At 39.2% G+C, this 27,358-nt stretch overlaps 1 protein-coding gene across 6 annotated transcripts; it reads right to left on the bottom strand.

Annotated features, from left to right (window-relative positions):
* ALG5 (ALG5 dolichyl-phosphate beta-glucosyltransferase) lies at positions 1–27,214 on the bottom strand. 6 transcript variants are annotated; one of them, XR_011466303.1, is made up of 11 exons: positions 25,985–26,137; positions 22,391–22,562; positions 21,956–22,002; positions 21,552–21,620; positions 20,919–21,011; positions 19,245–19,358; positions 14,254–14,313; positions 9,254–9,405; positions 4,532–4,601; positions 2,293–2,378; positions 178–241 (listed from the first exon to the last, which is right to left on the bottom strand). XR_011466303.1 is itself a non-coding variant. In XM_070380406.1 (10 exons), exons 1-10 carry the CDS (start codon positions 26,120–26,122, stop codon positions 126–128), a joined length of 1,047 nt encoding a protein of 348 aa, XP_070236507.1. In that variant the 5' UTR covers positions 26,123–26,137; the 3' UTR covers positions 15–125. The 6 variants fall into 6 exon arrangements, 5 of the variants coding, with proteins under 5 accessions (XP_070236509.1, XP_070236507.1, XP_005906819.1 ...); XM_070380406.1 differs by lacking the exon at positions 4,532–4,601 and having other exon boundaries at positions 15–241; XM_070380407.1 differs by lacking the exons at positions 4,532–4,601; positions 25,985–26,137 and adding an exon at positions 26,872–27,214 and having other exon boundaries at positions 19–241.
* Positions 27,215–27,358: the final 144 nt, after the last annotated feature.

Genomic DNA, 27,358 nt, shown 5'->3' with positions numbered 1-27,358 from the left:
AATAAATTCTTCAAAATTATTAAAAGGCAGACAATACACAGGTTTATTCCAGCTTTAAAATTTTAATTTTAAATGAAATAATGTGACACTGATACATAAGTATACAATCAAAGATGGCAGATAACCTAATTCATTTTCCTGGTTTGTTCAAGCCTCCAGGCACCAGTCAAATATCGAAGTCGTATAAAAAGTAGATCCTTTCCCATCTGTAGCCAGCTCCAAAAGGGAACTAATTTAGAACCTGTAATTTAAAAGTAATTAAAAATAAAAATAATTTCAGAGGAAAATGTAACAGAACTGTATTTTAGAAGTCAACCTACACCATCTTTGTGAGCTTCTAGTCACCATAATTTGTATTATCTGTATGTAAAATATAATTTGTACATGTAAAAATGATTTTTTGGGGGGTAAGTCTTCATGTTGTACACACTGCTTTTCAGTTTCATGCACTAGAGAACTGGGCACACCTTGTACATAATACAAGTACAGATTAATAATCTGAGATAAGAAAGCCAAGACAGAAATCCAAATTTTACTCTATTTCTACTAAAGATTCTAAATCAGATAAAAGAAATACATCTTAGCTAGGCCGCCTTCTTGTCCAGTGGTTGTCAAATGGCAATATGTCAAGCCCAGTTGACTCCATGAGATTTGCCCCCTTGAGCGTGTTTTAAAGCTTAGATTCCTTTATTTTACCCCTTGGAATTGTTTTTTAAGTAAGTCAGCAGTAGGGCCTCCCTCCCCTCCAGCTTCCGTTAACTGGGGTGCTGGGTGGTAAAGTGACCTGGTCAGGACCACAGGACAGTCACTGACAGTTTCCAGATTTAAGGCCAAATGCTCTGGCTTTCTCTTTTTCTCCCCCCTGCCCTGCCCAACTTTACTGAAGTATAATTGACAAATAAAATTGAAATGCATTTAAGGTACACAGTGCGATGATCTGATACCCAGATACACTGTGAAATGATTACCACAATCAAGTTAACACATCCACCGTAATTTTATTTAAATCGTGGACAAGACAGTTAAACATCTTTAAAACCAAAGTGAATGGTTTCTCTAAAAACAATAAAAACAAAACACCTTGATGTGAAATAAAACTTGGTAGGCTCTAAACTGAGAATTTCAGATGGCCCCTGCTCGAGCAGGGAGTCTCGAGCAGAGGGTCTGCAGATGATGAACACAAAACCTGCTCACTGAGTGAAATGGTTAATGAGATTTAATACTCAGCTACCTGAGAAATGCAAAGTGAGCAAATGATCTAAACTGAAACGTAGTGTACTTTCCCCCACTTCAGCTTCCCACAGAGTCTATGCTGGGCACAGAGCAACACAGACACTTCGATGGAGCCGAGCACAACGGGTCTGAGCATTCTCTCACCTGCTTCCCTTCCCAGGTGGTCTGCGCTGCTACCATGGAGATGAGTCAAACCGCTGTAAACTCAGTATGATTCAGCAAGACTCCCAGAGGTGTGCATAGTTTGTATGGTTTCTAGACTGGTTCTTAAGCTTTTTCTGTCCCTAAACATCTCAAGTTGCTTAATACCACACTGACTTTTCAAGAGGAAGCCATGCTCACCTGGAGGAGAGGTAACTGAAAGTCTCCAGTAATGCTCCTCCCACATGGTGAATTAATTTGGGATCATTCTAAGGTAAGCAAAGGAGAACACTAGAATATATTTTGAATTCTAAACAGTGAGATCTGTTTAAGCACTTCTGAATAAAAATTATCAGGAATTACGATAGATTTCACTTATTATAAACCTTAGAGATCTTTACATTTTTGAATGTATATACAGATACTAGCTAAAAACCAGCTGTGAATGGATTATGGATATTTGGAGTAAAAGCAGCTATAATTCTTCATTTAGCTTTGCAAAGTGGTTTGCAGGTATTCTAAACTCACTGAGCAATGATATAACACAATACTAAAAAAAAGGTATTATAAAAAGTAAAGTTTACTCCAAGACTATCCACCTTGCTTGTAGCCCGAAGTCATCACGATCCTGTCTACTGTACGAGTTTTTACTGAATTTCTTAGGCAAGCCAGTAGGCCTAATGAAGACCCTAAAAAGAGACTAAAAAAATCCAGAAGGCAGTAAGCCAGCTGGAGGCAGGTAGTGGGGATCAGTAGGCAATACTGTCTATGAAACTGCCTCTCTGAGTCAGGACAGCTGAGCGGGCCCTGAAGGGGGGCGAGGGGTGACAGGAAAGCCAGCTGACGTCACTGGGCAACTGTATGGTCTGAGGTCTTCCCCTGACTTAAGATCAGCTATAACATAAACAATATGCTCACCTTCAATTTCAGTCCAGTTGACAGCAATTTCTGCTATTGGGATTTTAAAGAACTGTGCTATGTAAAGCAGTTCTACATCAAATGCCCTGAAATAGAAAATATATGGCTATTTATTAAAAAGACAAACAGAGTGTAACTAAATCTCTACCTTGGCATGTTTTAAAGAAGCTTACACAGCAGATTATAAAAGCTTATATTGTAAAAGTGAAGGTCAGATAAATGTAAGGTCAAATAAAAGTCAAGGAGTGGAGGAGTTTCAAGGCAAATAAAAATGTTGTGTGTTACTGCGTAACATTTAAATGAGAAATATGGCCTCTCTCACAATGCAGAAACGCGCAGAGGTAAAAATGTTCTCTTGGTGTCTAAGAGAAAATTTAATCCAAGAGAAATTTTTAAGATTGATGGTTTTCACATCCCAGCTTTAGCTAGCTCAAGATACAGAACTGATAGCATTTTAAACTGATTAAGAGAGCTGATAAAACAACCACTGAGAAGCACTAGGAATGTTCTCAATCACTTTAGAGCTGCTTGATTATGTTCTTCTACCATCCAAGAACCAAGGTTTCATCTCCAAGTACAGGGTCCCTGTGGCCTACCTTCCGCCTTCCCCTTCCCAGTGCTGTCCCGGACTGCACAGTAGAGGCAGCTGGCACAAGTGAAAAGCCACTTTCGGCTGGTGTGAAAGGCCTGGTGGGTATAACTACATACGTACAGAGAAATCATCTCCAGTTTCAATTCCCAGCTCAGCCTTCCTTCTACCTGTGAAAGGTTCTTAAAGATCCTCTTCAGTCAGTCCTTTGATTTAGGTCAAATCTGCTTCCCTTAACATTTCTGAATCCTGATATGTTGGATTCTTCCAGCATTTTCCACCAGTTGCTTCCTTGCACTGGCATTAGTACCACTCCCTGTGCTGCACTTCTCCATGCTTTTGCCTGTCTCTAAAGGCACTGAAGTCTTTCCCTGTTTTGCTTTCATTCTTGAGACATTAACACCCTCTTCTCACTCCACTTTCTCGACTTCACAGAACATACTTCAAACTTCCCAAGCTTGATTTTAAAATATTAGCACAAATAGCAAAACGCCTCAAATCCATTTCCATTTGATTTCCCTGATCCCAAGCAATCTGAATTTGGAGTTTTGTTTTCTTGGCTGCAATACTACCAATGTCCATTATGCAACTAGTTTAAATCCCAAGTGTCTGGATAATTCAATACGAAAACTTTTTTTTTTAAAAAACATGTAGTGCTTTTTCTTATCCTAATAAAATATTTACTTAAGATGATAAAACCATCTACAAAAGTGTTCTTTGTGTTTCTAAAAGGACTATGTAAAACTTCCGTTAAATAGAATTGTGATACTCATGAAAGAAGGAAACAATTTGAATATTAAGCCGTGTGCTTAATCCTTCACTCTCTCAACACAAAACCCAAAAATTACCTAATGGGCTTCTGAGTTAGTTCTAATGATATTCAATAATCTGATCAAGATTATTAAATATTTCTCCAAGGATATCAGTATAGAATCACTGATTCATCAAAGGCACAACACAAGAATGATGAATGAAAAGGAGTGGGGTGAAAATGCAGCTGAATAACTGAATTTATATTAAAAAAACTGAAAGTGCTATTCATCTTCTAAACTATTATTTTTATATAGCCTTCACCCCTTAAACACTTTAGATATGAGGTGTTTATTAAAACAAAACACATTAGCATTATTATCAATAAAAGACCAATCTGGTACCAAAGCAAACATTATAATTAAAATACCAAGTCCTTCTAGCTGGATAATAAAGAGAATGGTTATTCTCCAACTAAGTGACTTCTTGAGCTTTTTAAGTGTGGAGAGGGCAAAGCCACTGTGTTTTCTTTTGTGACTTAGTTCCTGGTATATCTGTTCCCTTATGAACAGATCTATTTCTGGAGAATGAAGAGTGTGCTGACTCTGTTAAACGGCAGATACACACATACCCTCCTGCTCCCTCCTGAAAGACCACTAAAATTAAAACGACAATGAAAGGATATAAGACAAGAACAAAAGATGATGAGAGTAGCCAAAAAAAAAAAAACATATGAATGTTGGAAAGCAGCTGGACAAGTAATCAGGCAGAGTGGACAGCGGCAGAGGAAGAAGCCCAGAGCAGCTAATGGTCACAGAGGCCCCTGAGGTTCAGGCATCAGGGGCCTCGAGGGACCTCTGTTAAGTGGAGGTGCAGTGGGCTGCAAACTGGAGGACTCACTGAAAATCTGTATGAGATTCTCCTTTCTTCCAATTGGTTCTGTAAATGCTGGCAGCCAGGCTCATGTGTCCTAGGCAGGAGATTGAAGGATCTCACTTTAGTGAAAATGACCAGCCCCCAAACACAGTGACAGCTGGGAGTTACCCATACAAAGTGGCCCCACTCGTTTAGCCCACAGTGACATCTACCAGTTGGTCAGAGTTCTTTGACCATGCACACAGCTACTGATGAGCTTTATAGGGTCATACTAAAGATACCTGAAGGTAAACTTTAATGATAGAAATAAACATAAAAAAACTGGAGCAAAAGAAACAAGGCACGGAAAGAAGAAAATCTCAAAGTGTTAAATGAGACATTAAGAGACGTAGTGGAAGATACTATAGTCGTAAAACAGAGAAGAATGAATACTGGAATACAAGAGTTGTAGGAAATTGCAGTTTTGATAGCAGAGATAAAAATTCAAAAGGAAGGTTAGATGGTAAAATCAAGGAAACCTCAATAGAAAAATAGGAAGGAGAAGAGAAAATAAAATTAGAGGATCAACAGGGAAGTTCTACATGTGTTTTACAAATGAGAAGAGAGAGGAAATTGTTGAAGAAAGGATTAAAGGACATTTCTGAGGAACAAAGGACATGGGTTTCCAGAGTTAGAGGCCCACTGAGTTCTCAACAAAATGCATGGAAAAGAGCCATATTAAGTCGCTGAATCATGACATTTCAAAACACTCTAGAGGAAAAAAAGGCTTCCAAAGCGGGGTGGAAACAATATGCCACAGAAGAGAATCAAGATTACATTATCGACAGAACTGGACTTTTCCACAGAAACACAGAGTGCCAAAGAAAACACAGCAACGCTTTCCAAATCCTGAGGAAAAATGATTTCCAACCTGTAACTCTTTCTCCAGCTAAATGGTAAACGAGCATGAGGGTGGAGTAAAGGCACGTCTCCGCACGCGGGGTCTTGCAGTGCCTGCTTCACATTTTCAGCAAGTTTCATAGAGGATCCGCTCTACTAAAATAGGGGGGAAGCCAAGAAGGACGAGATGGAGGACAGGAGCTGCAGCAGACCAGGAAACAACTAGAAAGGAAGAGCCGACGAGGTGTCTCTGAGAAAAGGATGGAATTGAGGCATAATCTGATGCCTCTGGGAATTCACGCTCCTGTCAGAGTGAGCATGAGGAAGTGTCAGATCCATCAAGAAATGCCAACAAAAAGCTCCAGGCAGTTATTACCTTCAGGAAAAACAAAAAGTACTACAATTACATGGGTCTATAATCTCATGGCATGCTACAGATCAAATCTGAATTCTCCTTACCCAGCTAGAATGATCAACGCTGAGCTGAGCAAAATTACTTTAAAACTTCAGTAAGCACGTAAGTGTGGAGGGTAAACAGGAATTTAAGAGAATACTTAAACATTCACTTCCTACTTTGGAAAGTAATAACTAAAACTGAAAAACTGAGACGCAGCTATGCTAGACACTTTGTTCTGAGCATGAAGCAAATGCCACAAGCAAGCAGTAGAGAAATGACCGTGGCTACAGTGAAGGAGCGGAACCGGGGCTGGGGAGGAAAAGGAGGTGGGGCCAAGGAGGGAGCGGAACCGGGGCGGGGGCAGGGGGCAAAAGGAGGTGGGGCCAAGAACAGCAGACTTCTTATAAACCCGACGGAATGGTTTCAAATTATAAACATGAATAACACTGATTAAAAATAAAAAATATTATTTACTAGAAGAAGGTACAAAGAATCCATTTCAAAAATTACTCATAAACGGGGTCAAATTATACCTTAACATTAACTGGGAAGACTTCAGGTGAGGTAGAGTTCAGAGGATAGAGATTATATATATTTATATTTAACATTTAATGCTACTCATACTCAAGCAATTCTGAATCAAAGAGATGGCTGCAGTCTTTCAACTTGAGCAATACAGTGTGTACTATACCTTGATGTTTTCTAACACCTAGAAACTCTACTTGGATTTTCTGAAAGTTACGAGAAAAATTTCAGTGAATCTTTGGACTAAGTCCTCTTAAGAAAACTGTCTAAGGTGACACCTACATGGAAACGAGTAGATGCACAATTTAATTTCTAAAACTTACACTGCATAAGAAAAAACCCACATCAGCTCTATAGTGTTTCCTGATTGAAGTTTAAGAACAGAGATGTTTAAATAAAAACAATGAGACATTACTGCTTATCAGGCTGATACATGCCTATTTGATGGTTCTCCTTTATGGGTACAAAAGAAACATTATTGGATCCTAAAGAGAGATGTGAGAGGTTAAAGTTTTAAGTCAATCAAATCTCAAATTAAGTAATTAGAAAGGCGTGCACATGAACATAAAATTTACAGAAGAAAAAAAAAAAAACACATTCTTTAACTTAAAAACACATAAAACCTGGGAATGGTGCTGGCCAATAGGGCAGCCACTATCCACGTGTGGCTGGCCTGAACCGACAGGTACTACACTCTCAAGGCACAGTACAAAGAAAAGAACGTAAAATAGTTCAATATCTTTTTCATACTGAATGCATGCCAAAATGACCATGCTTATATTGTGCTAAAGATAACATTAAATTTGATCTTTCTACTTTTTAATGTGGCTACTACAAAGTTTAAAATTACACATATGGCTTGCATTTGTGTCTTCTATTGTATTTCTGTTGGACAGTGCTGCCTTAGAACAATCCTGACAAGGAAATTTCATGATTTTAAAGTCATCAAGCCTAAAACCCTACTGCTCTCCATTTTAAATCCTTCCTTTCAAACTACAAAGAACCTAGCTCTTTAACCCTAGATTTGGACATAACCGCTTAATGAAAAATACCTACAGCAGAGGTGTGTTTCTGGAGTGGCTTCTTAGAGTCTCTGATTTTGGAGTCCATTAACTATCAGTATATTTTCTTCTCCAACAACATAACAGAAACATGCATTTAAATTAAAAGACCAAATATAAGTACTTAAAAAAGAAAATTTAACCTAGGGAAAAAGGATTTAAAAACATTTTAATTCTGAAACTCCAGTTTCTTTAAAGTTATTTGGGAAGATTAGATGACATCTATTTCTAGGGGGTAACAAATATTTGCAAACACATGCATGAAAGTTATATAGACTACATGAATGAATATCTACTGGAATAATTATGCAGACTCCTGCCACAAACAGAATTCACACGGAACCCAGAACTAGCACTGAGTATTAATTCTTACAACAATATTTACTGAGTAGCTATGATGGGTCAGGCACTCTCTTAGACAGTGAACTATACCATATGTTAATATTTTATATTCTGTCATAAATGTTATAACATTTAATCATTGCTAATCCATTTACTTTTTTGTTTTTAAAGTGTGCAACCAACTAGGATTTTCTGCTCTTGTGGAGCTTATGTTTTAATAGAGAAAAAGAAACATTACACAAATAAAACACTACAGATGTGACAGGTGCAAAGGTTTATGGTGCTCCAACAGCATACAGTAGGGGCATCTGGTCTACTACAGAAGTAAGGGCAGGTTGTCCTAAGGAAGATCTGAAGGATAAGTGGATGCTGACGGAGAGGCAGTGGGTGGTGAGAAGGGAAGAAACTGCATGTGGAGACTCAGGTGGGCAAAATTATAAAATCAATATTGATGCTGATATCATTATCACTCTCAAGGCCCAGGGAAGGCACTCAAAGGCAATGGGAAGCAAAGAGCTGTGTCTGATCATTTCTAATTTTTGAAGAGATCCCCCTGGCTGCAGCACAGTAACTGATGTTCTATGGAGCTTTTAATTCTGAAACTGGAGTTTCAGAATTAAAATGACCAAACTGATGGTGGTGAAGAGGAAGAGAAATGAAGGGACAGTTAGAATGACTCCAGGTTTCAGGCTTCTGTATCATACTGTTAGTCCCTAAACAGGCTGAGAGCTGACGTGAGGTCTGGGATGAAGAGAGGCTGAGAGAAGTGTATTTTAAGATAGAGTGCTCTGAAGTACTGAATGTTGCTGATGGTTCATCAAGATGGTAAGTAGTCATATTAAATAAGATAGCTGGATTTAATGATAGGAGGGTAACGAGATGTCTAGATGGGGGGACAGGTGAGGAATGGCAAGTAGGAAGATGGAGACAATGAATACAGACCATTTTTCCAGGAGAAAGTTGGCTGTGGAAGGAAAGAGGGCTGGGGCTGGAGGGGTGCTGGTGGCTGGTGTCAATGGAGACCATGTTTTTCTAATGGTGAGGGAAATTTAAACTTGAAAAAACTGATGAGAAAAACATGGTTGAGAGAAAAGGCTAAAGACACAAGAGAGAAAATAAGTGAACAGGCCTGGGTTCTTAGAAGGTGGAAGGGGATGCAGAGACCCAAGAACTGGCCTTAGGCAGGAGAGGGAACTCACTCCTGTCAAAGAAAAAAGAGAAACTAGATACCCTTTTCTGCTTTGATATTTCTAAATTTTTCTTCAAAGGAAAAAAGGAAGCTTAAGGAAACAGGATGTTTTCAGGCCTCTTGATTGATACTGTCTACAATTAAGGTGAATATATAACTTCATACCCTATACGGGATTTGAGATTTTAAAAATAAGAACCAAACCAGTATAGGCACAGATTAAGTTTACAGATATAAGTATGAATTTTGTTTAAACCTGGAGGTTCATTATGAGAATACAGGGTTGCTTCCCATTAGCTGGAGTAACTGCTGCATAAGAAGACATACCAGACACATGCCGGTTAGGAACCTACCATCGTTCAATGTGGAGAGATGAAAACGTCCGTGACGCTGCTTCTCGAGTTAATAATTTGAACCCACACTGTGTGTCCCTGATTCCTTTGACACAAAGGAACCACACCAGAAAGTGGAACCCATACATGAGAAGAGTACGGAAGTAAGAACGCTGCAACAAAGACAAAATATAAATGACTTTTGCATTTATCTATAAAGGAGACATTGAAAACAATCTGACTGCAGAGAACTGCAATTTAATGTTTAACTGACTGGGTAGCTCTCACACATGAACACCACCATCCCATTAGCTGCCCTGGAGAAGTCTATTCTAGACACTGAGGATGCCTACTGCTTGGAGCTGGGCAGGGGCTAGAGAAGTAGTTTCTTCCTTCCTGGAGGTTTAGTCAGACAAGAAGAACCACAGTGACTGTGAGAGCTGAGGCTTCAGAAACCTGCACAGCAGTTGGGGGCGCTGCTATGAGCAAGAGGAACATCTCCTCCACTGTCTTTTGTGCCTCTGTGCCCCAAACATATTTTAGTTTCAAAAAAGGTGAGTTACCAGAATATCTTGGAAAAATGAAAAATGAAGTTAACCTGAAGTTTGATACCTGGCTAATGAGAATACAACAGCAGGGGTCAGCAAGAGTGTTGCAGAAGCCACAGACCATCAAGGAGTTTGAAACAAATACCCAGTCTCCCTAATTAAGTATGACAGATATTTCTGATAAAATATACTTTAACAGGCTAAGTTCTTTAATATTTTGGAAATTAAATTTAAGTAGTCTTTTGTCTAAGTATTCCCTATTCTTAGCAGTCATTAATTTTATTATTAGTAGTAACACAACATGTATTTTATTCTTAAAACAATGAAAACTTAAAAGCATAAGAAAAACAGATCAGTAATTATCATGGCAGTCAAGACTTTCATATTTAGGATTAAAAAAAGATAAGATCTCTTAAAATTTTCTATAATTATGGTAATAGAAACCCATGGAATGATATATTACATATGCACGTAAGAAACCCAGTAAAAGTCTATGCAAAATAATATCTCATCCTAGTAAATCAAGGTCCTTCCCTTCTTTTGGCTTTTCTTTTTCATTACTGTAATCTTTAGGATCGTTCTTCATTCACATGACTTTTTCTATCACCAAGGAACAAAATCATGACTCAACAGTCACATAAGATGACCTAAGAGAAAAGCCGCTGCACTGAGCAGGCCTGTATTTGAATCCTGGCTCCATTAATAATTAGGCTGACCTTGAGCATGTTACTTCCACTCTCTAAATCCCACTTCCCTCATCTAGAATAAAAATGCCTGCCTCACAAAGGTAAAGATTAAATGGTATAATATTAAAGTCTTTAGCCTGGTGTTTGGTACAGGAAGTAACAGACACTTAATAAATGCTTTTAATAAGGGAAGGAGGTTTGAAAGCTCACTTTAACCTCCTGACCGAATTTCACTTGTGTATTAAATAGGACAAGAAGGGAAGGAAGAATAAAATATCAAACTTATCTAGATGGTACTGAAACAAAGTCTTTGGAAAGCTCTGACACTTCTCCCTGGTCACCTAGAATCATGAGTTACATTTTGATGTAAGTATGTCTTACCTCGCTAAGCAGATAGGGCAAAACCCTCATCTTAACATACTCTGGGAATCTCACAACAGCTTGCTCAGTGCCTTCCATTTAAAATATTTCCAATAAAGACTGGTTGGCTGACTAAACCTCCAAAAGAGCACTTATGCTCAGGAAAGGAACAAATAGAAATCGAAAGACAGAAAAATAAAAATTAAAAGGTAGAAAAACAATACCTATAAACAAGTTCTTGAATGATTTTTAATGTGACTGAGATGAGCTTACTAGGAGCCAAATAAAAATATTCATGACTGCTTTTGCTTGGATGTTAATAGAAGATTTTTGTTTGTTTTAGGATAATGGCTATCTAAAAGAAAACCAAAACAAAACACAAACATGTGGAGTTCACATGAGGACTTTAAGTTATTTGGTTTCTAACATATTGAAAAGCGTAACAATATAAACAACAGGATCTTTAATTTTTAAAACTTGAAAAAGTCTCTTAAAGTTTAGAAGACATATAAAAACACAGACCTATTTAGTTAAAAGAAGGAAACAGTCATAGGAGAGCATTATATGAACTTCTGAAGTAGATATTTTAAAATATTTACTATTTTAATATTAATAATTTCTAATATTTATGAAACATAAGGAATTCAGGTGAAATTTAAAGCTGACTGGTTATTTTATTATCTTAAAAAGAGAAGTTAAAGAAGTCTCAAGATTTAAGCAAAGACTCTTCAAAATATAACCTAAAGAGATCAAACAAGCAGTAATGGATTCTATTTTGAATCCTTTAAAAATGATAAATTTGAGAATACCGAGACAGTATAAACATAACTGTTTCAACTGTTACACAGAACATATGGGCATATGAACACATTTAAGGAAGCTTAAATGACCCCACCGATGCTGTATCATGCACGTTTGTCTTCCAAGAGGGCAACAGAACAGACGGTAGGATTAACTGAAAATATGTATAAAGGTGTTTAGGAAAGGTAAGTCTGAAAACTACACAGTTTAGCTACCAAAGTTGCTGTTTACTGTGTTAATTAATACTCCTGTAACTTTCTCACTGTCCACAGATCGATCACCATGGAGGATTTGCATCACCTATAGGACATTAAAAGAACCCAAGTGTCCAAAAGTGGATGGTCGTACCGCAGTTTCCTGGACATGTGGCCAATGGATGTGTTGCCCCTTGGAGATGACCTTCTCTATGACAGACACACTTCTATGAGACTCACCTGGACTTGAACTACAAGCCTACTCAGCAGGAGTTATACACAGTGGCTCCAGTGGATAACTGCTGATCAGTTTACCCTTTCTCTCTGGAGCAGCTGCCAGTTCTATAGAGCCCCAAAGCACTATGTCAGTCACTAAGTTTTAGAGACGGAGGAAGGGATGGACAGATGACAAGAGAAAAGAGATCCTGGGGTAGATCCCTTGATGACTGGTTAAAAGCAGCACTAAGTAGAAGAAGGTCCAGATCATAGCACAATCCCATTCTAAATACTATTTTGAAAAAATTCAAAGAGTTTTCAACTAATGGAAGTGAAAAGAATTTACATCGTCAAAAACAAAACCAAAAACCGTAATTCCCTTCTATTGCCAACAAACAATAACAGGTCCCAACCATTTCTTTTCTAGATTACTTCAACTGCTTCCTATTTCTCCAACGTTTTTCCTTTCCAAGTTTACTATAATTTTTCCCCATTTATATATTTTTTTTAAAAAAGGAAAAAATTTACTCACAAAACCCTTAAATTAATATGTCTGTTTTCATTAAGTATTTTTGTTTGAATAGATTTTTTACACAAACAAGTATACTGCATTTATAGTATCATACTGTTTTTCATACAACCTAACATTTTAGTATTTCCCTACATTATTATACAGTCTCCACTGTGAAGTGAAGTGAAAGTCGCTTAGTCGTGTCTGACTCTTTGTGACCCCATGGACTACATAGTTCATGGAATTCTCCAGGCCAGAATACTGGAGTGGTAGCCTTTCCTTTCTCCAGGGGATCTTCCCAACCCAGGGGTTGAACCCAGGTCTCCCACATTGCAGGCGGATTCTTTACCAGCTGAGCCACCAGGGAAGCCCACTAGCATCTATTTTATTGCTGTATGCCATTTCATCCAGGGGAAATATATACAGCTTCTAGCATCAGGATACAATATTTTATAGTTTCTAATATTTCACAATTAAAAATCATGTTCTGAACATCTTGCACATACACTTTTCCTTTCCTTATCTCTTGTGTATCAGTGAACTGATGAAGTTGGACTAGCTAGCCTCTAACTTCTTTCAGCACTAAACTTCTAGGAGTTTGATATTCTCTATGGTTAACAGATTAATCTTTTCCAAATACCTGTAAGATTTCATAGGGTTACAGAGTTATATTTGGACAAAATGCTGAAGAAGATACAATAATTTATTTCTTAAATAAAAAAAAAGGAGAGTTCAAGTTTTCACATTTGAGCAAAATCCTTAAGGGATTTAATGGTTCTGCTATCAGTATACCTTGGGAAAGAATTAGAATTTTTTCATGTCCTATTTGAGAATCACTGAGGGAAAGGGTCAATCTTATATTCCATTGGTTCTCAAATTCTGGTTGCATAGGGTGACCTGGGAAACTTAAAACTGCAGACTCTTGGCTAGAATCTGATTTAGTGTCTGAGACTGGCCTAGGAAAGTGCATTAAAGAAAAACACAAAGAAAACGCGCCCCAGATGATTATGACCTTCCTCTGAAAACTACCGCTTTATGCTCAATCTACGTGACCACTCTAGCAGATGAACATAAAAGAATATAATGGACAATTACTGAGCCTGATTCATTAGGTCTACATTTTTACATGAAAAAGAATTAAAATAAAAAACACTGCATAGAATGATTCTTTGTTATATTTTTTCCTTGAAGTCACTCCAGCTTCTTAGTCTAATCTGTAAATTACCACCTGAAGAAGTTAATGTCTTCACTGATTTTTTTAATATACTGAAAAGGGCAGCACAACTTTACTCACGTGAAGTTATGTTGCTTTTCTAAGGGAAACAGGTTTTAAAAATTTAAACTTTGAATAAAATTTAAAATATAGTATTTCAGTGTGCTGACATGAGAAAAACTAAAGGCAAGTTCATTGGTTCCAAAACGCATCATTTGGAGAAATTTGCCTTATAACTGAATGGGGACGCTCTTTGTGTCTTCAAAAAAGAGCTGCCTGCATCCTAAATCAAAGTGAAGTCTATAGTCTCCCTTTACACTCATGAAAAAGAAAAAAAAAAAAATCAATTCCTGTATGTGCTAGTATTTCCTTTTGAAAGGAACCTCATTTTTATGAGATTAATTATGAAAGCTTAAGCTTATTTCATGCTAATGTATATGTAAAAAAGAAAGAAAAAAAAAACAAAGGATGCATGATTGATGAAAGCCTCACCTGAGCAATGGATTCTTTTTCCAAATGAGCTCGAGATCCACAAGCGATAGCCATTTGATCCTGAAGGAAGAAGCAATGAAATCAGTATCACTAATAAAAACATTTGCTTTCAATGTAAATATCATATTTTTTAGAAACTATTTTTTTAATGTTAAATATCTTTAAAGGTTTACTGAGGAGTTCGGAATCTTAAAGAAGTCTAATTGTATTTACTGAGATGACAGTTTTCCCTCTAAATATAAGAGGCATGGATTATTTCAGAATTCATATATTTAAGCGATTTTTCTAACTGAAAATACTTTGTCAATATAATTATAAGAAAAACTAGTAGTATTAGAAAGAAAAGGGTTATCTGTAGATAGTGTGATTTTATATGTAATCACTGCATTATGGAAAACCCAAGAATATCAACTGAAAACTGATTACGAATAAGAGAATGTATTACGAGAATGTAAAAGATGAGTGGGCACAAAATGAATATATGTATAATATTTTAGTCTTATATGTAGATACAATGATCAGATAATCATAATGGAAGCAAAGACAATATTAATAACACGAATAAAAAGGAAAAATTTATAATCTTTACAAGAAATGTAGCAAGATCTAAATAAAGGAAACATACAAATGCAACCAAAGGAAAGAAAAATATCCAATCACAGAGGGCAGACCATGACCATGGATGAGAGGATGTGATTACAGTATTAAAAAGGCAACTCCCTAAGCTAACCTTTAAATTTAAAGCCATATCAATAGAAACATAAAAATATTTTTTCACTGATTTACATAAGCTAATTTGGAAGTTAATATTGAAAAATAAAGAACCAAGAAGAGCCAAGAATATTCTAAGAGTGAGAAAAGACTAGTGCCAGAGGATTTAAAGTTACATTAGAAAGCTAAAAATAATTAAAACTAAAGTTGTTGTTTAGTCACTAAGTGTGTCTGACTCTTTCACAACCCCATGGACTGTAGTACCCACAGATCCCTCTGTCCATGGGATCTCCCAGGCAAGAATACTGGAGTGCCATTTCCTTCTTCAGGAGATCTTCCCAACCCAGGGATTGAACCCATGTCTTCTGCACTGCAGGGGGAATCTTTACCACTGAGCCACCAGGGAAGCTAGAAAAACCAAGGTGCTATGCTGTGCTTAGTCACTTAGTCGTGTCCGACTCTGAGACCCCATGGACTGTAGCCTGCCAGGCTCCTCTATCCATGGGATTCTCCAGGCAAGAATACTGGAGTCAGCTGCTATACCCTCCTCCAGGGGATCTTTCCAACCCAGGGATTGAACCCAGGTTTCCCACATTGTAGGCAGATTCTTTACTGTCTGAGCCACCAGGAAGCCCAAGAATACTGGAGTGGGTAGCTTTTCCCTTCTCCAGGGAAACATCCTGAGCCAGGAATCAACCAGGGTCTCCTGCATTGCAGGCAGATTCTTTACCAGCTGAGCTACCAGGGAGCCCGAAAAACTAAGGTGTGTGTGTTAGTCACTCTGTTGCGTCCGACTCTGTGACTCCAGGGACTGCAGCCCACCAGGCTCTTCTGTGAATGGAATTTCTCAGGTAAGAATACTGGAGTGGGTTGCCATTTCCTTCTCCAAATGATCCCAAGGAAGGCACAAATATACAAATCCCAGAAGAATTTATCAACTTGACAAGAAAATCTTAAAGATTATTGCGTGGCAAAACAAGAAAAATCCAACCACATTAAAAATTAAAAGACAAATAAATTGGGGCAAAATACAGCAATTTATATTACAGACAAAGGGGTAATTTCCAAATAAAGTGCTCCTACAAATTATTAAGAAAAGTACTCAACAACTGATTTGGAAAGAGGTGAAGGTTATAAACACAAATTCACAAAAATAGGAAGTGGAAATACCTTTTAAATCACTGAGAAGATTCCTACCGCAATCATACTTATACCAAGAGCAATGTAAATAAAATCTATTAATGTTTTACCATATTGTACACACACGTTCTATATAGACAGCAATTTGAAAACTGTTACCTCAATTACAAATATGTACATAATTTGATGCAGCAATTTAACAGCTAGGGATTCTTCCCATAATAAACTTGCATATGTGTAAAATGACATCTATCTAAGGTTGAACACTTCAGTATTGTTTGAAGAAGCAAACCTGTACGTCCATCCAAAGGGACTGGCTATGGAGCTGTGAAAGAATAAGAAGGATTCTGATGTACACAGACGGCTCACTCTCCCAGATAGGTTGTGAAATGCAAACAACAGGAACAATGCACAGGGTGTATTTAAAAAATAAAGAATACAACACCCATCTTCTAGGTGGACATGTGGAAATGGATGACTCTAACTTCTGAGAGTGACTGGGTGACTGAGAAAGGCAGAGCGAGGTTCACTGCATACCTTCTTATACTATTTGAACTTTGAACCATTAATCAGAATAAATTAAAAAAAAAGTGTTCATTGTAAAGAAATTGGTAAGCATATAAATTTACATGCATACGGAAAAAAACTTATTATAAAAACGCATGCATAATTTCGCTACCTAAAAGCAGCCATTGCTAACATTTGTATTATTTCCTTGTGTTTTTTTTGCTTTTGCTTTCCTTTCTCAAGTACTATTTACCCCAGTCTGGGGGGGAAACCCACAAAACTGGCTTAAGAAATCACTCCCTGATGCTAGTCCCAGTTGATTCTATTTAGAATAGTTAAACTACTGAACAGTTCAGTTCAGTCGCTTAGTCATGTCCGACTCTTTGCGACCCCACGAACCGCAGCATTCCAGGCCTCCCTATCCATCACCAACTCCCGGAGTTCACCCAAACCCATGTCCATTGAGTCGGTGATGCCATCCAACCATCTCATCCTGTCATCCCTGTCTCCTCCTGCCCTCAATCTTTCCCAGCATCAGGGTCTTTTCAAATGAGTCAGCTCTTCACATCAGGTGGCCAAACTACTAAACAAGTGATCATCATATACTTTGCTCAAAAAATTATTTTATAAGATCAAACATATTTTTATTGAGGCAGGACACTACAGCTTAGGAAACTGAAAAGCTTTACATTAAAAAAAAAAAAAGATAAACTACTTGGAACTGTAGATCCCTATTTCATTTGTTTGTCATATAAAGCTCTACTTGAATTATACACATTTAGTTCACAACCTTAAAAGAATAATCATCTTCAGAGAAGGGACTGTAGGAAACTTTAAAGTTCACCAGGTAAGAATAATTAGCCTAGAACACGTGCCCTGGTTACTCTAAGAGGATACGCAAGAAATCAGTATAGCTGACCCTTGAACAACACAGGGTTGACCCGGGCGGGTGGAGGGAGGTGCGGTGTAGGCACTCCTACACCCTTTTTGTTGTTCAAGGGTCAGCTGGAGCAGCAGATTTCTTACTGCTGCAATTAAAAATAAAACCAGCCAAGAATAGAGAGACCAGTGGAAGCCACTGAAGAACATGCTGGCGATCCTGTCAAACCAACGTGGTAAAAGACATTTAAGTTAACTTCTGCCATCTAGTGAGTCAGTTGTGTGTTCATTAGAGAACTCGACTACTTTGCAATTCATGTTCCGGCTTCAGTATTTTCAGAACTATTCTAGTCAGTTTTCATTAGGGTTTAAGGAGATACATGTGAGGCATGCTTATGGGCTTTGTGGCTCAAATGGATTGAAAAGGGAGTACCAATTACATGAAAGATAGAACAAGAACCTGTATCCTGAGAAACTGAAATTGAACATGCTGATGTGTAATAAACTCAGAGCCACATTTCCATTTCTTAACAAAGCAAAAGAAATACAGAGACAGAGGTAACACCTCTCAAGAGGTACAGAGGCACCAGTGTAAGGATGGGAGTCAGGGTGCAGTGGCAAGATCTGTTAGGTAACAGTGTCATGTCGTAACTGGATCCTCCCCAACTTTGGCAGAAAATGACCAGGATGATAAGAAAAAGAAATCTGCTATTTAAAATCTGAAATAACTATTGACAGGCCAAAGTCGAGAAGACACATGGAAAACAGATAAAGTTCTATGCAGCTTTGTTGGGTTACCTGGGTGCCTTGCTGTTGTGAGATTTTTGTCATTCCTGTACAAGGGTGCAGGGCTCTGAGGGATGGATCCACACCCAGCTTGAAGCCCTGACAATGGGGAGCCCTAGGAACTTCTGCTAAATCCTGGGATACAGTGTGTCAGTGAATGGTGTCCATAGGCACTAACTCATCCTCAAAGTCTGAATGTTTCTAGATCAGGAGTATTTGGTAAAAAGCTCAGAATATGGTAAAGTTATCTTCTTTCTCTAAATGGCTTTTAAGGGCTAGAAATGGCACCAGGATTTTCTTTCTTTCCTCAACCTTTACTTTTTTTTTTTCTTTTAAAACAAATGTTGATACTGCCTTTATTCATAATTGCCAAATGCTGGAAAACTGTCCAAATGTCCTCCAACAGTTGAATGGATAAACAAGCTGTGGTACAGCCCACAATGGAATACCACTTAGCAGTTAAAAGGCACAAATCACTGATACACAGCAACTGGGATGAATCTCAGATGCGTTATGCTGAGTGAAAGTCAACCTCCACTTTTTGAAATTGTGGCACAAACAGACACGTAATCTTTTTCGAGTAGTTGTTGCTTGTGTTTTGTTTTTGTTTCATAAAAATAAGATTCTGTGATCCAGTGTCATTTCATATCTCCACCTAGAAAGGTCCATCTGTGCTTTTACATAAAAAATTTAGCTGAATATGCATGATAAATGTTAAAACTCTAGTGGGAGTAAAGCAATTTAAAATTGAGAGAGATGGACAGAATATTAAATAAGTAATTGTGAAGTGAATCTCAGAAAATCAGTGAAAGTAATTAGCTCTTCTGTGGGACTGCATATAGGAATTTCACACACCCCCCAAAAAAAAAAAATTCCCCAACTGTTTAACTTAAAAACACCATTTTGATTTTACTTTAGGCCCCCTCTGTTCTTTACTGAATATCATTTAAACTATATTCTATACTCACTGGCCAAGGCTGTAGATCATTCAGTCCTTTTTCTAATTTCTCAATATCTGGAAACTTGGTGGCTCCATCAGCATCTGCCATAAGGATCTTTTTACCTCGAGAACTGAATACACCCTGTATGTCAACATTTCAATTAAAAGAAAGTTGCTTAAAATCAAAGTTAAATTTGCTGACATAGCAATTTGTTTTGCTTTACTTAAAATATCCAAGAAAGAAATATTAGGTATGACATGGCAGGAGGCCAAAGTTCCCTGAAAACAATTGATAAGATCATTCCAGAAGTATCCAGTGTCTACTTCATGATTTTAAAAACTTTGTGAGGTCATACTACTAATACCTTGGAAAATACCAAGATGAGAAAATAGATTTGGATAAAGATATGCTGCACCAGTAAGAATAAAAATGTAAAATACCTTCTATAAAAATTATATCTGTATTATGTAAGTACAGTGGCACTTAACAGGGACCAGGGGCTCCTTAGAGGAGTATATGGAGAAGATATTTGTGGAGAGATTGAACAAATATAATAGAGACAGCTTTGCTGTGGAATGCATCATAACATGACAGAGCTTTGGTATTTTTTACTATGGGATCTAAAATGTTTAAAATTAATTGTTCAATAAAGAAATGTAGAATGCCACTAAAATTTAGGGAGTGTGGATATCTTCAAACATTACTTTAGGCATCTGACACTTAGCAAACTTATGCCACCCAATTGTGAACTGATCAATCTTTGGGCAGAATATGGCCCTACCAGTGCATACTTCACACAGAAACTATGCATCAACTCTTAATTTCACGGTGCATTTGAGTGAACACATTGTTTCTTAAGTATAAATATACTGTCACTTAACAGTGTGCCTATAGATAAGACACACATATACAAATCTAGGGGGCTTCCTCAGTAGCTCAACTGGCAAAGAACCGCCTGCAATGCAGGAGATCCCAGTTTGATCCCTGGGTTGGGAAGATCCCCTGGAGGAGGGCATGGCAACCCACTCCAGTATTCTTGCCAGAAGAATTCCATGGACAGAGGAGGCTGGTGGGCTACAATCCATGGGATCGCAAAGAGCTGGAACACAACTGAGTGACTAAGCACAGCACAGCACATACAAATCTAGACAGAAATTGGATCATCTATTCTACACCATTAAGCCACTTACTAGTAAATGTGATGTCTTTTTATCATACTCATTAGAATATGGGTGAAAAAGCAGAAATAAAAAGTTGTATTTAACATCTGAACATCATATATTAAGTTTTCAAAAAGAGAAACATTACAAGCTACAAAATCTGTAGCTATATGTTTGCGATTAAAAAAATAATAATAATAAAGAAGTAACTCAGTGATACACGATAAGGGGGTTTCTTGAATGTGGGTGACCCTCCTGATTCTACCACTGAGGGCCTCCACCTCACTGCTAGATCAAGATGAATACTTCTTTCCGAATCACCCAGCACATTATAGCTATGGCATGATATTTTCTTTTTATTATGATCACATTATATATACATATATGTAAGAAGTTATTATTAAAAGCAATTTACCAGCCTTACTTGAAAGGCTGGTATTGAACCACCAAGTTGCAGAATATACATGTGCTGTAATCGACAAAAGAGGCTATTCAAAATACCTTCATATTTCAGATAAAAATGTAGAAATTATGTTATTACCATCCTAATCGCTCCGCCCTTTCCACGGTTCTTCACCAGCGTTATCACTCGCACTTTGTCACTTCCGTATTTCTGGCAGTATTTAAAAGCTACCTGTCAAATTACATAAAAGTCAGAATTAAAACAAATTTGAATTCTAAGACAGTAACAGAAACTGGGTTTCTGATTTTGGCTTAAACACTTGATATTCTAGTTGCTGCCTCTTTGTGACCGGGTGACACCCACAGCGGGTTCTGGTGGCCTAGAGAAGCTGCTGAATTCCTGGGGCCAAGATCCGAGCCTGACTGCTGAGGTCACAGCTCTCTTTCCTGCAGAGGAGACACCAGAGCAGGTAGTGGCTGTCTCTTTTTTCTTGACTCCTCTGCCTAAGCTACAGAGCTCCTAGAGAAAATAAAAATAAAAGCCACGTGCTCCTTGACTGTTACACATTTGTGACTGGGTTCCCAGAACTGCTTAAAGACCTGTTTACTTGTCAGCAGCCAATCTTACTCCCCAGAGAAGCTCTCTGTATCCTACACCATTTCCCCCAAATCTTCTCCTCGAATTCCTTACTCGCAGCAGAGAATCCCACCAGACTTGTCCTCTTCTGAGTCTTCAACCTCTTTCTCTCTGCTGGCTCCTCAGCAAACTTACCTTTGAAGTCTGGTCTTTGCTGCCATCGTCAACTATTATCACCTCATAAGTGAAGGTGGGATCTTGTTTCTGCAAAAAGCAAAAATAAAATACCACCATTTGGCATGGCCGACATCAAGATTTCTAATCAAGTTGTAAGAAAGCTAAAAAAACAACTAGTGTTTTTTTTACTGTTTATGTGTATAAATATGAATATAAATGTAAGTGTACAAAGCACACTTACAGAATGTAACTGTACAAAGTGTATAACGTGTAAAAAGGCCAAGGCAACAGGCTGAGCACAGAGGCCAGGGCCTTGACAGCCTGAGAATGGCCGGCACCACCTCGCATCGCGGATCCAGCCTGGGGTTCACAGCTTGGTGACCCGTTCTAGTATTAATTAGACATCAGAGAAAACATGATACCTGTCTGTCTTCCAGATAACCCAGAGCTTCATCCATCATTACAGGCACTTAAAGGAAAAAAAAAAAATATATATATATATATACACACACATATATAAATTGCTTTTGAAAATCACTTTATCCCAGCACACAGCTTATGTATCAAAGAAGCCTGGCTAACTAAGCCCTCCCGGGCTGTCCCCCCAGAGGCTATTTCAATCTGGAACGTCTGTCTTCTGCTCCTCTCTTGCTCATCACTTCTCTTCAACACTTCAGCCTCAGACTGGATGCTCCTTTCTCGTCTAATCCACACTCATCCTTTCTCGTCTAATCCACAACCACCAACCGTGCACACTCTCTACATCCCACAAGTATCAAGGCTCTGGCCAAGTCCAGACTTTCAATTTCCTTTTCTTCCCAAACTACCCCTTACCAGAAGAATCAAGGAGGGCTTACACCGTTTTTCTTCATTGTATGAAGGCACGACCACAGAAAGCTGTTTGGTAGGTGAGTCCTGAATGCTGGGTAAGGCTTCCCTCTGGCCCCTGACATTTAAGAAGAACTTCTCTTCTTCATGTCGATGAAGCTGTGGCATCTCTGTAGCAGTTATAAATGCAACAAAGGAAATCTAAAAGCAGATATGTTAATAAGAGATTGCATTGTGGTGACCTTTTAAAACACCTATTATGTTAGAATAGGGACTTCCCTGGTGGCTTGGATGGTAAAGGATCTGCCTGCAATGCACGAGACCTGAGTTTGATCCCTGGTCAGGAAGATCCCCTGGAGGAGGGCATGGCAACCTACTCCAGCATCCCTGCCTGGAGAATTCCACGGACAGAGGAGCCTGGTGGGCCACAGTCCATGGGGTCGCAAAGAGTCGGACACGACTGAGTGACTAACAGTGACATTAGAATACATCGTTTACATGATGCTTCCCCCAGGAGGTGAAATATTTACTGTTTTTAGTCCATTAACAATGGTCTGGAGGTGACTTCAAAACTCCAAGCCTTCACCTCTTCTTGTAAACTGATTACTGTTGTCCTTTCTTCCCTTACTAAGCCCAGGAGGCGCTCTGTGTCCTGTCATGCCCCAGGCTTCTGTCATCTCAGATCTAAGAAGGAACAGTCACTACGGAAGTGACACCTACCCCGAGATGCCCTGAAACCCAACCCCTTGCCCCACTCCCCCCAGAGCCTCTGTGACAAAGGACACATTACAGGGAGAGGCTGTGGGCGAGGGCAGACCTCTCACTCAGGACCAGGCTGATCCAGGGTTGCAAGGAAAGCATCTGCCGGCCCCAGAATAAGGACAAAAAAGCTGAAGAATATATACTCATCCCAGATTTCAGTTCAGAACACAGAGTTTTTTGGAGTCGAGTATCAAATTTGGAGCCTATAGGCACTATGAACTGCTAACATTATATAGCCCTCTTCCAGATTCACTAGGGAGCTGGCTTTGGAAATAACCATTCTTTGTAGCACTGTTTCTACTGATATACTTTCTGCTTTCAAAACAATCAACCTACCACCTTTTGGAATGCAACTCATTTTAATTCAATGACCATTTATAACATCCCACTGGAAACATACTGAAATTGAATGTGCTTCTGGTTAGCATGAGTATGAAGGCAGTGTGCCGCCTAGTGGTTAAAGAGTTCCTGCTCTGTACTCCAAGCTCGGGATTGTGGTTACTAAATTCAATTTCCTACTAAAAGTAACCAATGCTCCTAAGAGAAATGGCTGATTCAAGTGGAATAGCAGTCAGGCTAGGAAGCTACAAACATAATGACAAAGTAACCAACTTGACAGGCTCCAACTTGACAGAGAAGAATTGAAGCTTCAAAAAGAGTAACTAGCGCAGTGTATCAAAACACAGGAAAAACTTTATATCATGGGTTCTTAATGATACTGAAAATAAAAAATTAATTAATCACCTTTGTAAGAAGCCAGGGAACCATCTCATTATTTTCAAAACTTGCCTTTTATCTTTACCTTTTAAAATATGAAAGGTATTTTAGGATAACTGAATAGCTGAGGGTGAGTTTTTTTCATTATAAAATTCTAGGTAACACATGAAGGAAAGATACACTTAGAATATTCTACTCTGCAACCCCCAATGAAACAGTGGATTTAGGCAGTGATCATCAATGGCTGCTAAAACCATTAGGTTAATGACAAAGTTAATGATTGGTGGGTCAAGCTAGTAACTCCTGAAGCTGTGAATCCCACTAGACACCAAAGAAAATCAGACATCACATGCTTCCTGATACGACACAAAAGGAGTGATCAGCATCATTCACACACTTCTCTTGATTAAAACACAAATATGCATTTCATCAAATTGCAGCTGTAACCAGGAGTTCACAGGAAATTCAGGGGACAGAGCAAAATGTTAAAAGTCACCTAAGGGATGCAGTTAGTAAAATCCAGATTGTGAGAAATTCAACAGAACAAATGACTGTTTATGAGAGACAAGAAAAAAAAAAAGAGAGAAATTGTTTAAGAGACTTGAGACAAACTGATCTAGTGCTAAGTGTGTGTGGATACTGAATGAAACAAACCAGTTATACAAATACAAACGAGTTATACTAATACAAAGGCATTTGAACCAACAGTGTATTTTAAATCACTTAACAACGTTAAACTTAAAACTGCGATAACCTTATTGTGATTATGTTTTTAGAAGGGGGTCGTAACTTCAGAGAAAAATGCTTAACATTTACAGATAAAATGTTATGTCTTGGATTTGCTTCAAAATTAACTCAGAAAAGAAGTGGGTAAAGAGACAGTGCAAAGATTATGTATGAAACAAGACTGATGTGTTGTGTAATGATTCCCTGCTCTGGCATCTAAAAAAGTGAAGTTCCACTAGTTGGGTGACATTTGCCTTCATGAGTCCATGTTTCCAACATCAGCTTCCTCACCAGTCAAGGGAAACTAATGATAACATTTCTGTCAGATGTTGTTTTAAAGATCAAAAGAGAGAATCCTGGTTAAAAGCTGAATACAATATCCAACATATTGGAAGTATTCAATAAATGGAAGCTCTTATAATCACTTTGAGCTACTAGGATCAAAAACTTCTAGTACAACCTCTTGAAGTGCACATTTAACAGGGTCAACACAAGACAGATTCAACCTAGGATTCTGTCACACTCTGCCCCACCAAAAACCTGAAAAAAAAAACCAACAAATCTCCATATACGACTAAGGGAAAATAGACCTCTTCACTCACGCAGACACAAACACTAAACATGTCAGGATACATTGCTTGTTCTCTACCTAAACTACCTCTAAGCTGTAAATTCTGAGAAGCTGGCCTAGTGGCCTCCCTGGCAATGCTACTACCTAGGCTGCTAATCTCAACGTCAAGGAAGCGGAAATCTCTCCCTTTACTAACTAGATGGCGGGCCCATTCCAAATTATATGGAAGAAAGTTCACTTGGCAAATTTTCTACTACTTATGGATCAGGAAGTGTTACAACGTTTCTGTGTTTCCACAGTAGTGGCAAAAGAAAATCTGAGTTTGAATACCATTGTACTGTTTCGTGCAGATGCAGTAAACTTAGGGTGCTGAATTCTGGGACATAACGACCCCTAACCAGACGGTAACACCAAGCCTTGACCAGCTTGGTCTTCTTGATCCGCTGATTTATCTATTCTGCTAATAGCTGGCTTTGGTCAGTCCTGTCACCACTTTCTATTTGCTTAACTATACCAGGAAAGAGAGTGTCTAGAAAGCACACACTTTCTGGGGGGGCTCAGGACCTCCCCAGGCAGGGCCAGAACTGCAGACCCGGGAGGGAATCTTGGAGAGATCAGGGCTGAGAGGGCGGATGGGCAGAAGGTCCGGGAACCAGGGGACTAAGAGAAGACAGGGTGGGCATGTCCCAGTGAACGCAAGTGCCAGGTTCTCAGCACGCAGGGAGAAGGAGCTCCAAAATAAAAATAAAGAACGGAAGGAAAGGGGGTGTGAAATTCTGGGGTCTAGGCTTGGGGAAACGTGGTGCAAGGACACGTCAAAGAGCGGACAGCTCGGAGGAGAGGATACCTGGGGGCCGCGCCTCCAGAAGCGTAGTGAGCCCAGGCCCGCGTCTGTCCCCATCCCCTCCTCACCAGAATCAGGGCCGCGGCGACCAGCGCCGCGCCGAGCGCCGCCAGCTGCAGCAAGAGCGGAGCCATCCTCCATGCCGGGCCGCCAGCCGCCCTATCCCGGGCCTACACACACGCGGAAGTGCGGTCGCGCAGCCCCGCCTCCTGCCCGCAGAGAGGCAACGCCAGCTGGGCGCCCGCCGCCCACAGCGTCACCTCGCGGCCAGACCCGGTCACGCCCGGGGACCCGCGATGCCCACAGCGCCACCGCGTGACGGGACGAATGACTATGTTGTGTGCGAGCTCCTCTGTTCAAACCCAGTAGCGTTGTCAGAATCAGCAAGGAGAAATAAACGGATGTCCACTTAAATTGAATTTCAGATAGCAACGGATCGGTTTTTAACAGCATTATTAAAACATAAAGTTCACCCATTTAAGAGCCTTTTGTTATATTAACTTTGAAATACTGATAAAATTTCCCATTTTAACCAGTTTATGTGTCTACTACAGGGACATTGATTGCATTCACAGCTTCCTGCAACAATCACTACTGTATATTTCTAAAACTTTCCCAGTTCTCCCCCAGCTTCTGGTAACAACTAGTAACATGAACAATTTTGCGTGTACTCTTTGTTCATCTGACATTCAAATTGAATCGGATGCCCTGCGTTTTATCGGCAACCCTTTCTAGGAAGGAGGTGGAGTGGAGGTTTTGAGCCACGACGCAGGCCACAACGAAAGTTGTTTGTTTGGAGCCCACTCTTGGCAGCTGCGTAATGTAACCTGACGTGGATAACGAGCGCATTGAATTTTTAAATTTTCGGTGCTCGAGCAGGAGGCTTTTACCTGGAAGAAGGCAAGCCCAGGGCTCAGCCTAAGGAGGAGGGGAAAAGGACGCTGAAACATTGGAATAATGCTCCACGCTCAACACTTGATTCTTTGCTATAAGGTCGGTTTTCTCTGAAACTCTTGAATGGTGGGCTTCCCTGGTGGTTCAGCGATAAAGAATCCGCCTTCAGTGCAGAAGACACAGGAGACATGGGTTCCACCCCTGGTTTGGGAAGATCCTCCCACTCCAGTATTCTTGCCTGGAGAATTCCAAGGACAGAAGAGGCTGGTGGGTCATAGTCCATCAGGTCGCGAAAAGTCTGATTCTACAGAAGAGACTAAGCACGCACGCTTGAACTATCAAACTGTTTCTAAACAAACACTCGTAACTTCCGTAAAAGCCGATTCGCCAAAAAACGTCAAGCTCAAGAAAACCTAAAGGGGCGTCTGGCTAGAGGGTTGTCGAAGCGAAGCCATGCGGGAAACCGTCCTCACTTCTTCTACC

This window comes from Bos mutus, chromosome 12, assembly GCF_027580195.1.
Source record: "Bos mutus isolate GX-2022 chromosome 12, NWIPB_WYAK_1.1, whole genome shotgun sequence".
Lineage (NCBI taxonomy): Eukaryota > Metazoa > Chordata > Mammalia > Artiodactyla > Bovidae > Bos > Bos mutus.
This window is presented reverse-complemented; position numbering and strand designations above follow the sequence as displayed.

Excerpts from the sequence above, each read along its gene's own strand:
- ALG5 (XM_070380406.1), bottom strand. The coding sequence starts at position 26,122 with ATGGAGGATGGCTCCGCTCTTGCTGCAGCTGGCGGCGCTCGGCGCGGC. Across the intron at positions 22,003-22,390 it reads ATACAATGAAGAAAAACGGT|TGCCTGTAATGATGGATGAA; the intron begins GTAAGCCCTCCT and ends TTTTCCTTTAAG. Across the intron at positions 9,406-14,253 it reads AAAAAGAATCCATTGCTCAG|CGTTCTTACTTCCGTACTCT; the intron begins GTGAGGCTTTCA and ends TCTTTGTTGCAG.